At 46.7% G+C, this 14,716-nt stretch overlaps 1 protein-coding gene across 4 annotated transcripts in view; it reads right to left on the bottom strand.

Annotated features, from left to right (window-relative positions):
- LOC131497780 (cytoplasmic phosphatidylinositol transfer protein 1-like) overlaps positions 1–14,716 on the bottom strand; it is a 93,500-nt gene that overhangs the window by 26,416 nt on the left and 52,368 nt on the right. For all 4 annotated transcript variants that reach the window (XM_058704353.1, XM_058704352.1, XM_058704355.1 and 1 more), the window contains exon 3: positions 48–144. In XM_058704353.1, the coding sequence (XP_058560336.1) occupies positions 48–144 (97 nt within the window). The remainder of the gene's footprint in view (positions 1–47; positions 145–14,716) is intronic.

Genomic DNA, 14,716 nt, shown 5'->3' with positions numbered 1-14,716 from the left:
TACCGCACTACGTTCTCTTGCTACATGTGACCTGCCGGTTGTAAAACGGACTTACCTGTAATCGTGTAGGGATAATAGTTCCAAGCCTTTTCTGTAACGTAAAATATTTTGGGAACAACAGCTCTAGCCCAGCTGGGCAGTTTGCTAAGAGGAAAAAAAAAAAAAAAAAAAAGACAATTAGAAAGAGTCTGTCCAGAATCTCACGTGCTCCCACAGCTTTCTGGATAAACTGCCAGAGAAAGTGGAGGCATGCCTAGACAGCCCTTCTCTCCACGGGTCATCTCTTCCCCATCCCTCTGGTTTTCACCATAGTTCACCATTTTCTGTGCATATTCATATGCTCTTTTTTTTTTAATGTTTATTTTTTATCTTTGAGAGAGTGAGACCGCGCGCACAAGTGGAGGAGGGGCAGAGAGAAGGGTGACAGAGGATCCAAAGCAGGATCTACACTGACAGCAGAGAGCCCCATGCAGGGCTTGAACGCACGAACCACGGGATCAGGACCTGAGCCAAAGTCGGATGCACAACCGACTGAGCCACCCAGGGGCCCCTTCATACGCTCTTAAAATGTGGGGAGGCAGATAGCAGCCTGGGTGTGGGGATGGGGAACCTCAGACGATTGTTAGCTTGTCCTCTTTGACCTGATCTACAAGGACATGAGGTTTCAGTGCCTGGAAGGTGCGCCGTCGGGAGGGTGTGGCCAGCCTGGCCTTGGTCTCCTAGGAGTCATATGGCGGAAGTGGTCGGACAGGATGTTTGAGACCGAATAGGGAGGGAGACGGAGGCAAATGTCAGAGCCGGGTGTCAGCTCAACAATCCACAAGGGCGATGTTTTAAAAACGAACTAAAACGACAGACAGTAATGATTTTAGAGATATGAAGAAGAACAAAACATAGCCCCTTGGTGACTGGAGTTGGGGGACTTGTGTCCTCTCCAAAGATGTAGCCACGACCTAACCGCCAGCACCTGTGAACTTAACCTTAGGTGAAAGCAGGCCTTTTGTAGGTAATTAAGGATCTCAAGATGGAATCCCGTTGGATCTAGGCTAGGCCCTCACTCCAGGCACTAGTGTCCTCGTAAGAGAAAGGAGAGGGAGATTTAGAGACAGGTATACACAGAGGGGGAGAAGCCAGGTGAAGACAGAAGCTGGAGAGAGGAGGGACGTAGCCACGAGCCATGGATTGCCTCAGACACCAGAAGCTGGAAGGGAGGCACAGAACAGCCTCTCCCGCGGAGCCCCCATGGGCAATCAGCACTGCCCACACCTTGATTTCAGACTTCTGGCCTCCAGAATCGAGACAGGACAAATCTGCGTTGTTTGAAGCCACCCAGTGTGTGGGGATCTGTTAAGGCAGCCACTGGAAATGATACAGTGATGGAGCCTTTCCCTGGAGCAGGAACCCGGGCAGCCATGAGCAGAAAACAAATTCTTAAAACAAAGAAAACCCAGGGGCACAGGTCTCAAGACCTTTTGTACACCAAAGACTCACTGAGTTTTGTTTAGCTTTATTTGGCTTTGTTTTCCTTCAGGGGCCAACTCTACAGCAGTACAGGCCCAGAGAATTCTGTAAATGCTACATTTAAATATATAGTCCCCTGTATTCCTTAAATATGTCTGCATGATTTTATTCTACCTCCCTGCCCCCGCCCCCAGCACTATACCTGGGGGCTTTGTGTCTTTCCGGATGCTACCATTTTGTTTTAGTTTTTTTTTAAGTTTATTTATTTATTTATTTTGGAAGGGAAGGGCAGAGAGAGAGAGAGAGAGAGAGAGAGAGAGAGAGAATATCCCAAGCAGGCTCTGCACAGTCAGCACAGAGCCCGATGCAGGGCTCAAACTCATGAACCATGAGATCATGACCTGAGCTGAAATTAAGAGTCAGAAGCTCAACTGACTGAGCCCCCCAGGCGCCTCCCTGGCCCCCACCCCATTTTGCTCCTTTCCCACCCTGGGGCTTCCAGCTCAAGGGTCTGGGACTCTGGGCCTAGCCGGACATCAGACCCCGAGAGGACACAGACTCTGAGCTCCTGAAGGCCACCATGTTGACGATAACACTACGGGGCAGTTGTGAATTCCAAGAAAACGGGGCCATCAAGCTAACAGAACCCCAAATCCCCACCCTCTCTCGGACATGGAGTTTAAACGACAACCCGAGCCAGAAAAATACTGTGCACCTCGCATGTCTTCTCGAATTGCTTCTCTTATTTCTGACAGTGTCCAGGACCCCCCTTTTTTTTTTTTAAAGACAAATATGTATTTTCAGTGGCCAGCCGGACCTAACCCAAAGCTCCGGGCGGCTCATCAGGGCCAAATCAAATGGGGGACCCAAAGCTTCCCCGAAGTTGGGGGGGGGGGGGTTGTCAGACAGAGGGCCACCACTCTCCAGTGGGCTGGGCAGCGTGGGCAGGAGCATTTTCTGCCCCGCATCGCGATTTTTCTTGCCGCTCTCCTGCAGAACGTCTCACTCCCATAAAATCAGGTCTGCAGTAACTGCTCATTTACCTTACGTTCACACTGCTTGAAAGGAAGGAGCTGCTTCCTGACGGGGGTTTTTATAGCTTTTGCCTTTGATTTATCCTTTCTGTCGCGGAAGCAGCAGGGCAACCAGGGTTGACGTGCAGGGTGGGAAAATTGCGCTGGGCTTACTTGCAGTTAATGGGCATGAGCACAAGTCCCCCCGGGGCTCCCTCCTTTCTGCCCCAGAGCCCAGGGCGATGCACGTCAGCAGGTGGTGTAGGAAGACACAGCTTCTACTCACAGGCAGGTGGCTTCCCTGGGCTGTTAATGGACTGGAACAGCATTGTAGAATCTCCCCCAAAGAAAGCTAGGCATTCTCTAGCTCGGACCAAGACCAAGTACCTAGGTCTCCCTACAAGCATCAGAGCCCATTCTCCACTGTCCACGCTGGGGGTGGAACCCCTCCCCATACGCATTAGGCTCCTGAGGCATAGCACTCTGGGGCCCCAGCCCCCTCCCTCCATAACTCAGACCCCAGGTCACTTAGAAAGCCTCCCAGAAGAACCACATCCCCATTCAACAACCCTTTCCTGGAAGGAGACTGGCTGAAAAGCACTAGCAATTTTCTACCCACGCCAAGACCTTTCCTATTTGTACGTGGTCAGGACTTCAGCCCCTAGAATCTTTAGCTCAGGTGTTTCATCCACCAACTCATCCAGGATACGAAGCACTGGAAAAAGCTGCCTTTTCCAAAGAGACACCCTAAAAAAACCCCACAACATTCAGCCAAGAGGGCTGATGCCACTTTACAGGATTCTTCAATTAGTCTAGGAAGGAAAACCTCTCACTACAAGCCATTTACCGGGCCGGGGGCAGGAGGCATTGGCAGAAAGTTGCATGATACAATATTCAAATATTTTAATCCCACTAACAGACTTTCTCTCAGCCCCCACTTTCCCCAGAGCACATCATTATTCAAATCATTTTTGTCTGAGGAAGTAAAATTTATTTTTCCCCGTGGCAATGATTTATCAGGGCTGCAAAGGAAAATGGAATTAAATTAGTCCCCACTGCTGCTGTCACTTTCATGATGTATACTGTCACACAGCCTCCAATTCTAAGAAGTCTGTCACTCAAACTCACTCCCAGGTGTCAAACAAGAGTCTCTCTTCTGGAGGGGGCGCCTGGGTGGCTCAGTTGGTTAAGTGTCCAACTCTGGCTCAGGTCATGATCTCACAGTTCGTGGGTTCGAGCCCGGTGTCAGGCTCTGTGCTGACAGCTGGGAGCCTGGAGCCTGTTTCGGATTCTATGTTTCCCTCTCTCTCTGTCCCTCCCCCTCTTGCACTCTGTCTCTTTCTCTCTCTCAAAGATAAATAAACATCAATTAAAAAAAAAAAATGTAAGAGTCTCTCTTCTGGAATGGTGGCACGGTTTGAATCATGTCCTCTTGATCCACTGGCCGGGACCAGACCTCCCAATGGCCCGTATCACCATGTCAGGCTTCAGAGGCACGGAGGAAAGGGACAGACGGACAGACAAAACCCTGAAGCCTTTACAGAATCGTAAAACGTGCTGACGTGGAATGATACTGTTGCCCAAACACCTCTGTCAATGCCCCCCAAAGACAGACTTTTCAAAACGCTTGGCTTTTCACTTTTATGTATTTTTTTCCACTTTTAAACTCTAGTATGAAACACAGAACCTATCAATGACACACCCAGGTGACCCACCCATCCCAGTCTACATGAGGCTGTCCTGCTTTTAGTGCTGCAAGTCCTACATTCCAGAATATTCCCCAGTCCTGGGCAAACTGGTATGGTCGTCACCCTAGAGCACTGGTTCTCAATGGGGCGGAGGGGGAATTCTACACCCCTCCCCGGCGGGGGGGGGGGGGCGCATTTGACCAAGTCTGGAAACATTTTTGGTTGTCACAAATGAGAGGTTGAGGGAGGGGGGGCAGGGATGCTGCTGGCACCTAGTGGGTAGGGGCCAGGGATGCTGTTCAACACCCTACAATGCGTAATGCTCAGGAAAGCCCCCACAGCAAAGAATTCTCTGGCCCCAAATATTAGTAACAGTGCCGAGACTGGGAAACCCGGCCTTGGACCTCAGTGGATATGGTCACTGAAACCTTCTCACCGGTTCCCTAGGTCTCCCTAAATTACAACTGATCTGATAGGAAGGCCCCAAAACGCAGGCATAACCTAACTGGTCTCAGCTGAAGCGTGTTTATTTACTTCATCAAGAGCTTCCGGAACTGAAAACCCAAACCATCCCTTCTTTAGAAGCTTCTGGCACTTTACAATCCAGATTATTGCCAGACTTGCCCTGATATCTAATCTCTCTTTACAATCTAGGCTCGTTTGGGAATATTTTTTTGGCCCCAGGAGGTACTGAACATCATTAGGCCAGATGTGGTCTAAATGGAGTCTAATTTCATTTTCTCAACGGGGATCAGAGTTATGATGGTCTGCACCAGAATCTTTATTTGAGCTGTTTTACCCACCGACTCATGCGGGATACGCAGCACTAGAATCAACCACCTTTTGGACTTAAAACATTCCCTGCAGAAAGACAGCCTGTCTGGGTTCCCTTTGCTCAGGCGTTTCTCACAGTGTCCCTGAAACCTGTCACTGTCGATGCGGAGATTGTGCTCACATAAGCAAAGCCCACTTAAGGGACTTCTAAAAAGGACGAAGCTACCTTTTAGAACCTCATTTTCCGCTGGTCCAGGAGGGATGTTCTCACCTTTTCTTTCCAACCTGGCATTTGACAATTATTTGATAAGAATCGTCAGTACCCAGTTCCGCGTATGCTGACCTCCGATTAATGACTGTTCTGGCCGGTCTTTGAATTCTGCTCGTAATTTCACTTACATGCCACCACCGCTCTCCCTACTTAAAAGAGTAGTTTGGGGGCACCTGAGTGGCTCAGTTGGTTAAGCGGCCGACTTTGGCTCAGGGCACGAGATCGCGGTTCGTAGGTTCGAGCCCCGTGTCGGATTCTGCGCTGACAGCTCAGAGCCTGGAGCCTGCTTTGGATTCTATGTTTCCCTGTGTTTGGATTCTGTCTCTCTCTCTCTCTCAAAAATGAGTAAGCATTAAAAAAAATGTTTTTTAAGAGCAGTCTGCATTGGGATTCTGGGAAAAAAGGTCTGCCTGTGTGTCAGTTCTTGGAAGGCTGTGCTCGGACAGCGTTATGGTAACACGGCTAGCACGCTGGGAAGCACTCAAGGGAGAGGGCCACGTGATGTCAGTGGCATTGGTCAGGAGTGAGGCAGGACCGAGGTGGCACGTGTTTGACTGGATGGACGTTCTAGTTCTTTTCAGATCCAGCCAGGCCAACATTCTGTTCCTGTGAGTTCCCATGGGAGAAGGTGAATGAGGAGCAGAAGGGAGAGATCCTGGCAACGTGAGAATCTGGAGCATGTTCTTAAGGACCGAGACGGAACGGAGCAGAATTGCATGGACTGAAAGGCACGCTGGGAGGAAGTCGCTTACATGTTCTACTTCTCCAGTATACAAAATACAGTAGGTTAATCAATCTCATTTATTGAATATTATATTCAATACTTACACACTGACTATATATTTCCGTAGAATATGTAAGATGAAATATTCTAAAATATTTGACGTTCAGGGGCGCCTGGGTGGCTCAGTCGGTGGGACGTCCGACTTTGGCTGGGGTCATGATCTCACGATCCGTGGGTTCTGGCCCCGCAGCGGGCTCTGTGCTGACAGCTCAGAGCCCGGAGCCTGCTTCGGATTCTGTGTCTCCCTCTCTCTGCCCCTCCCCCACTCACGCTCTTGTCTCTCTCTCTCTCTCTCTCTCTCAAAAGTAAATAAACACTTAACAATTTTTTAAAATAAATAAACATTAAAAAATGAAATATCTGATGTTCCCATACGTTATGGCCACTGCGCACTGTCACTCCCACCTAGAAGGTAAGATCCCCCAGGACAGGGATCCTCATTCTGCCCCTGCTGCATGCCCAGCACCTAGGACAGTGCCTGGCACACAGCAGGCACCAACAGCTATTTCCTGAATGAGTAACGGTTGACTCCAAACATTCAATACTGACCATAAAGATTCTTTCAACACGGCAAGGAAATAAGCCCGCAGGTCAGAATCTTTGACCTCGACAATCTCTCTCTGACCTGTTGCCTGGGCAGCGGGCTCTCCCCAGGCCACACAAGCTCTGGGCACTGAGCTCTTACTCTGGGCAAGCTCTAAGAGATGAGACCGATCTGCTTGGCAGATCTGGCAGACCTGGGAGAAGAGAAAGGCAACGTGAGAGAAAGAGCCAAGCCCTGGCAACCAAGCTGGACCAACGAGCTGGTAGGCAAAGTGACCGGCGGGCGGCTTTGCTTGCCCAAACAGGACTCGTAGCTTGGGGAAGTTGGGCCCTCTCTTACCCAGCGACACACAGAGGCCGGGAGAGTGACCCTGGAAGGCCAGAGCCATGGAACAGGAGAAAGGTGGTCCTCGTCATTAGATCGATTCAGGCATTGGGCGGAATCACCGTTATAAGCTGGCAACCCTCCCTGACGGGCAGCTGCCAGCACAGCCTAATTAATCCAGCAGCCGTGGTGGGGAAGAACATGACACTTCATGACTGAAAAACAAGCCTAAAAATAGGCTCCCTCTTTTCTCCCATGCCCCCCACCCCCATCCCTGAATCCCTCCCCTCCTAGGCTTCATGGGAAGGGACGGGAGAGATGCTACAGATGAAAAGAAAATGAAAAGGGACCAGAGAAAAGACCCACCCGCATCTGATTCTGGGAGACAGGTTTTATTTAGAATCACTATTGGAGAGACTGATGAGTATCTCGCCTCCTTTCCCTGGATGCCAGTTGAAACGGGGATTTTTTTTGAAGCCAAGCCAAGAAATACCACTTATTTGGTTAACTGAACTGGATCGGAGGCCCAAGGACAATCACCAAATGTACTAACGTAGGAGAAGTAATGTAATGTTCCGAGCGCATGAGGCAACCGCCGAGATGAACGGTGCACCCAGCGGTGCCTCAGACGCCGTAGGGAGGGGCCCGAGGAATCCCCTCCCTGGGAGATGAGATACAAGCCAATAAAAGGACGGATGGCATTTTCGAAAGACATTAGACTCCCATTTAAAAATGGGCAAAGGACAACAACAGTCATTTCTCCAATAAATGGCCAATGAGCACAAGAAGAGATTCTCAACGGTCATTAGTCATGAGGGAAATGCCAATCGAAACCAAAATGAGATACCATTTCACACCCACGAGGATGGCTAGAATCAAAAAGACAGACAATGGCAAGTGGCAGTGATTACGTGGAGAAGTTGGCATCCTCACACATTTGCTGGAGGGAATGTAAAATGCAGCCACTTTGGAAACCAGCCTGGAAGTCCCTCTCCCCACTCACTGGCAGCCCGAGCCTGGATCGGAAACTCAGTGGGATGCTTGTGTTGGGATTTTGGAATAAGTGATAGCAAGAAAGAAAAAAAAAGGGACAATTTGGACCCATCCATGGCAGTCGTGGTGGTGCCGGCAGAATGGAGTCTGTCTGCTGCCCTTGGCCCCTCGCAGGTGCCCAGGCAGCTGCCCGTTCTCAAGCCTGCAGGCAGTTCTGTGGGCCACTGACATCCTTCCACGAAATGTCCTTTCTGCTCAGGTCAGACTCAGAGAGAAGGCTCTGACTACCCAGGCTCTGAGTAACTCCAGTAAGAACAGATTGATAAACCTATCTCTAAATGTGATTTGCCTTCCCATATGACATAAGGAGGGGCACCTGAGTGGCTCAGTCGGTTGAGCGGTCGACTTCGGCTCAGGTCACGATTTTTGTGAGTTCAAGCTTCACGTCGGGCCTTGTGCTGACAGCTCAGAGCCTGGAGCCTACTTCGGATCCTGGGTCTCCTTCTCTCTCTGCCCCTCCCCCACTTGGGCTCTGTCTCTCCCTGTCTCTCAAAAATAAATACATGTAAAAAAAAAAAAAAAATTTAGGTTGATGTAAGGGAGAAAATTCACTCACTTTGCCAGCTCATGAATGCAGGTTCACGGGACACAGATGTTCCTGCGTGTAAATTATTAAGTGGGCACGGTGACGTCTCAGCTAATGCCAGTCCAGCTCTCAGAACCCACTTCCCTGCGGCTGGCAAAGGGGTCTCCAAGATGCCACCCACAGCAGTGTAAGAATTATTTGGAGCTGAAGATATTTGAGAATCAACAGTTGCAGGAAGATGCTTTCACTGAACTGCCCTTATCAGCATAAAAGCGGAGCCTCTCGAAAGAATTCAGCTGTCATAAATCCCCTCCCCAGGAAGTTCACAACCAGGGAAGACTGACTCCTATCACCAGAGATGAGAAGTTATCATCGAGAGAAGAAACTGGCTAATAAACAGCCGCTGTCACAAAACTATCATATCTCCTATCCATCCTCCTCAAGTCCCGTTTGTTTTTCATGAAAGCCATTTGTTTCTTCCAGAAGTGCCTTTCCCTTTCACCCTGCTCGCCCCCTAGTAAAATGGCATATAAGCCCCAAACTCTAACTGACTGTTTTTTGGGGGGCTCCCATGTACATCCATGAATAAAACAAATGTCTTTTCTCCCACGAATCCGTCAGTTTTAGTTTAATTTGTAGGCCCCCGCTGACAGAGCCTAAGTGGGCTGAGCAAAAGATTTTCCTCCCTGACACCATTCCCAAGATGGACGGATAGACTCGCAAATGCTAAACACTGTCAGCCCAGATCTTGCTTTGATCAGAAGGCAAAGGCCACGTGTTACTTACTAAGTGATCCTAATAGAGGAACAATTCACTATACGTTTAAAGTTCCAATAAGTACCTATTTAAATGAATTTCAATTAGGAAGCAGCCTTGCCAAGACAGCAGTCCCATGACCTGTGCGTGCAGGACATGATTAACTCAAGGTGGCTCCAGTGTGTAACAAAGTAACGGATCTGGTGTTCTTTTATGATTACGGAGATCCATATTCTTATTTTCTAGTACGTCGCATAGACATTTTTTCTTTTTCTCTTACTAAACCATCATCTCCCTGGTCCTAAGAGATGTGCCACACTCTTCCAAATATACCAAGAGTCTTTTATGTTATAAAGTGATGGACCTAGTTCAGACTCGTGCAAAGGGAACAGAAAGTACTTTTCTCCAATGTCTCATTGGTTACTCATTTACGAATGCTGGAGGTGAGTCAGGATAATGTCTGCCACTTACTTTGAGCATAGAAAATTAAGGTTGAAGGGATCTGAAAGGGTGCCCAGTTTAACCACCTATTTGATGTTCAAATCTGCTCAAGAACAGTCCGGTAGGTGGGAGCCCCGCTCATGTTCAGGCATCCCCAGCAAAAGCATTACGGACTCTTAAGGCGCCCTTCTGGGTTCTCACACACGCACTTGGATTCCTTCCTTAAACTGAGCCTAGACCTTTCTCCTGGCATTCTTACCTGTTGGTCTTGGTCCAGTTGGTCCCCTGGAGGTCTTATCGAATATGCATGTCTAATTCTTTTCCCACCTGCCTACACCATCACACACCCTGAGTCTGGCCTTTCCAGGTTAAATGCCCTTGGTTTTTTCAGTCATTCTTCACATCATTGGTGGTTCTCTGATCTTAATATTCATATTAACAATTTTGGAAAAATTGAATAAGTAGAAGGGACTTGCCCCGCTAGATACCAAACCTCATTATAAGGCTATAACAACTAGGAATTTTAGAATTATATTCTCAAACTCTATTTTAGAAACAACCCTGTTGGCATTTTAATTAGATTTGTATAAAATTTATAATTTGGGAATTGATGGCAACTTTATAATACGGCATTTCCTATCCATGAACATTACCACTTGTCTAGGGTGTTATTTTGGGTGCTTTCGGTTTTGTTTTGTTTTGTTTTGTTTTTGTAAGCTTTATACCCAGTGTGGGGCTTGAACTCATGACCCCTGACAAGAGTCACATGGTCCACTGACTGAGCCAGCCAGGTGTCCCTGTCTAGGGTTTTTAAAAATGTCCTCCACTGGGATGTGTGGCTGGCTCAGTCAGTGGAGCATGTGACACTTGGTCACAGGATTGTGACTTCGAGCCACAGGTGGGGGCATGGAGCCTACTTTAAGAAGATAAAAATGTCCTCCACTACTGTTTTGTTTTGTTTTGTTTTTCCTTCCAAAAAGATGTTGTATATCTTGTAGATTGATTACCGAGTACCTTTAAATTTCTTTGCCTATCCTTTTTCTATTATAATGGATTTTTTTTTTTCCAGAGAGAGAGAGAGAGAGAAAGAGATAGAGAGAGTGCAGGGGAGAGGGGAGAGGGGGAGAGAGAGAGAGAAAATCCCAAGCAGGCTCCATCCATGCTCAGTGCCAAGCCCGATGTGGGGCTCGATCCCATGACCCTGGGATCATGACCTGAGGCAAAATCAAGAGTTGGAGGCTCAACAGATTGAGCTACCCAGGCACCCCTCTAATGGAATTTTGTCAAAGTTACATTTTCCACTTATTGTTCCTGCTGTATAATAATGCTGATTTTGTACATGGATTTTATCCCCAGCAATCTTGCTGAATTCCCATATTGGTGTTAACAATATGAGAGTCTGGTCGAGTCATGATTTATTATTATCATTATTATTATTATTATTCTCCGAGGTATTTGATCTGCTAATGTTTTATATGGGCTTTTCACGTCTGTGTTCTTAACAGAGATTGGTCTATCAGTTTCCTTCTTGCACTACTGTTCAGTTTTATTGTCAAGGTCCGGGTGGTAGACACTGTCAGTTACCTTCCCAGAAGTCTCCTCTCATTTCCTCCCTTTCTTAGAGCAAGATTATGCCTCTTGGACGTCTTTCTCTCTCTCTCTCTGTTTTTAAGATTTTTGTTTTTAAGTAATCTCTCTACGCCCAACGGAGTGCAGTATCGAGGTCACAACCCAGAGATCAAGAGTCACGTGCTCTACCCTGAGCCAGCTGGGTGCCAGACTCTTCATCAGGGAGGAAAATCTTACATCTGGTTGGCCAGAACTAGGTCACATGGCCATCCCTAACTGCAAAGGTGGCCGAGAAAAGGAGTATGGACATTTTTATCCCATGAATTATTTAAAAATTTTTACATTTCTGAATGATGAGGAAGTTGACTTGTTGTCAATTTCTTATTGTAGGGCTTTGTAACCAGCAAACAGGATCTACATGACACTGATTTTCTGGTAGTTGTTGAGACTGATTTCTTGCCTAGTGTGCCGTCAGTTTTTTTGTACATTTTCATGCGTTTATGAAAAGCAGGTTGGTGGGGCACCGGGGTGGCTCGGCTGAGGTCACGATCTCATGGTTCATGAGTTCGAGCCCCACATTGGGCTCTACACTGACCGTGTAGAACTTGCTTGAGATTCTCTATCCCCCTCTCTCTGCCTCTCTCTCTCACTCAAAAATAAATAAACGTTAAAAAAAAAAAAAAGAAGAAGAAGTAGAAAGAGAAAAGCATGTTGGTACTAGGGTCTATTAATGTCCACTACATCAAAGTTCTAATTCTGCTGTTTACATCTGCTCTATGTGTGCTAGATTAATTTGGCTATTTGCTCTATCCATTTATTCAACAGGTATATTAAAATCTCCAGTTATAACTTCAGGCTACCTGTGTTTTTGTCAGTGTGGTCCTATGTTTGTTGAGCTGGTTCAGGTGTGGGATTTAACTTACAAACCTTCAGTGTGACCACTGATATATTTTGCTTTATCTTACCATCAAAATTTATGTTTTTTTTAAAGTTTATTTCTTTATTTTGAGAGAGAGAGAGAGAGAGAGAGAGAGAGTGAGCCGGAGTGAGCACAGAGGAGGGGCAGAGAGAGGGAAAGAGAGAATCCTAAGCAGGCTGCACGATGTCAGTGAAGAGCCCAATGAGGGGCTCGATGCCGTGAACTGTGGGCAAATATCAACAGTCCAATGCTTAACCAGTTGAGCCACCCAGGCACCCCCCAAATTTACATTTTCTGTTTACCATGCCTTTTGTAGGCTTGTCTCTGTTCTTACTCTGTTTTCTGTCTGATGGATCACATTTTCTCTTGGGAGTTTTGTAGTGTTTTACCATTTCTTTAGAGGTCATCTTTACATTTTTGAATATGCACACATGCCTCAACAGTTTTTAAATCAATCAACATTTGTCTCCTCCTCTTAAACAATATTAGCAACTGACAGTGTTTTTTTTTTATGATAATTACTACCCTCTCATCTTCTATCATTGTCCATTATTTAAATTCCAAGAGTATAGGCTCATTAGCAGGATTTTTAAAACATCCTATGCTGATTCAGACTCAGTGAGATGTTTACCAATTTCTCGGCTTATTACTTTTGGATCCTCCGCTCCTCCTTCTTGGGCTCAATTTCCTTCTACTTCTAATAAAACCTTTAGTAGTTCTGTCCATGTGTGCCTCTGAGTGATAACCTCTCTGAGTACTCGATCGTTAGGAACAATTTTTGTGCACGACTCTCAGCTCCAAGACCCCGTTTGTAGGGGCCCAAACCCACATTTCCTGTCTCCTTATGGGCACGACATTCCCTGTATGTCAGTTCTGACATATCCCAGCGTCTGGAGCCGTGGCTCATCAGCTTTCCACTCTGGTTTGCGTTTCCTCTTTATTTCTCATACCTGAGGATTTCCCTTTCTTTGTTTTGAGTCAGCTTTATATTGTTATATTTCATCCTGTGTTTGCCACAGGAGGTGCGGGGCGGAGGGTCCACATTCATCTCTTTAGTTTCTATTACTGGAAGTCCAGATATTCTATTTATAACAAATTTCCCTCTTACTAATGTTTATTATTCTCCTTTAAAATAAACATCATATATTCTGATAGAGAAAACAGCCATGACAGAGACAGCTGGACAGTTCTTGCTCTGTTTCAGGAAAAGATCGAGGTTTATTTTTTTTTTAAGTTTTTGTTTATTTATTTTGAGAGAGACAGACAGAGAGAGACAGAGAGAGAGAGAGAGTGGAGGTGGGCCAGAGAGAGAGGAAGAGAGAATCCAGCGCTATGGGGGAAGGGGACAGAGACAGAGGGAGAGAGAATCCAGGGCTATTAGAGAGAGAGAGAAAGAGAGAGAGTGGAGGAAGGGCAGAGAGACAGGGAGAGAGAATCCAATGCTATTAGCGAGGAGGCTAATGTAGTGAGGGCTCGATACCACAAACTTTGAGATCAGACCCTGAGCTGTAATCGAGAGTTGGATGCTCTGGCACAAGAACAGACACTCAGGGGCACCTGGGTGGCCGAGTCGGTTAAGCGTCCGACTTCAGCTCAGGTCATGATCTCGTGGTTCACGAGTTCCAGCCCCACACTGGGCTCTGTGCTGACAGCTTGGAGCCTGGAGCCTGCTTCGGATTCTGTGTCTCTCTTTCTCTGCCCCTCCTCAGCTCACTCTCTGTCTCTCAAAAATATATAAACATTAAAAAAATTAAAAAAAAAAAAAAAAAAAGAAGAACAGACACTCAGATCAATGGGACAGAATAGAGAACCCAGAAATGGACCCACAAACGTATGGCCAACTGATCTCTGACAAAGCAGGAAAGAATATCCAATGGAATAAAGACAGTCTCTTCAGCAAGTGGTTCTGGGAAAACTGGACAGCGACATGCAGAAGAATGAACCTGGACCGCTTTCTTACACCAGACACAAAAATAAACTCAAAATGGATGAAAGACCTAAATGTAAGACAGGAAGCCATCAGAATCCTTGAGGAGAAAGCAGGCAAAAATCTCTTTGATCTTGGCCGCAGCAACTTCTTACTCAACACATCTCTGGAGGCAAGGGAAACAAAGCAAAAATGAACTACTGGGACCTCATCAAAATAAAAAGCTTCTGCACAGCAAAGGAAACAATCTGCAAAACTAAAAGACAGAATGGGAGAAGACATTTGCAAACGACATACCAGATAAAGAGTTAGTATCCAAAATCTGTAAAGAACTTACCAAACTCAACACCCAAGAAACAAATAATCCAGTGAGGAAATGAGCAAAAGACACGCATAGACACTTCTCCAAAGAAGACATCCAGATGGCCAACCGCCACATGAAAAAATGCTCAACATCAATCATCATCAGGGAGATACAAATCAAAGCCACACTGAGATACCACCTCACACCTGTCAGAATGGCTAACATTAACAACTTGTGCAACAACAGATGTTGGCGAGGATGCGGGGAAAGAGGATCTCTCTTGCACTGCTGGTGGGAATGCAGACTGGTGCAGCCACTCTGGAAAACAGTATGGAGGTTCCTCAAAAAACTAAAAATAGAAC

This window comes from Neofelis nebulosa, chromosome 16, assembly GCF_028018385.1.
Source record: "Neofelis nebulosa isolate mNeoNeb1 chromosome 16, mNeoNeb1.pri, whole genome shotgun sequence".
Classification (NCBI taxonomy): domain Eukaryota; kingdom Metazoa; phylum Chordata; class Mammalia; order Carnivora; family Felidae; genus Neofelis; species Neofelis nebulosa.
This window is presented reverse-complemented; position numbering and strand designations above follow the sequence as displayed.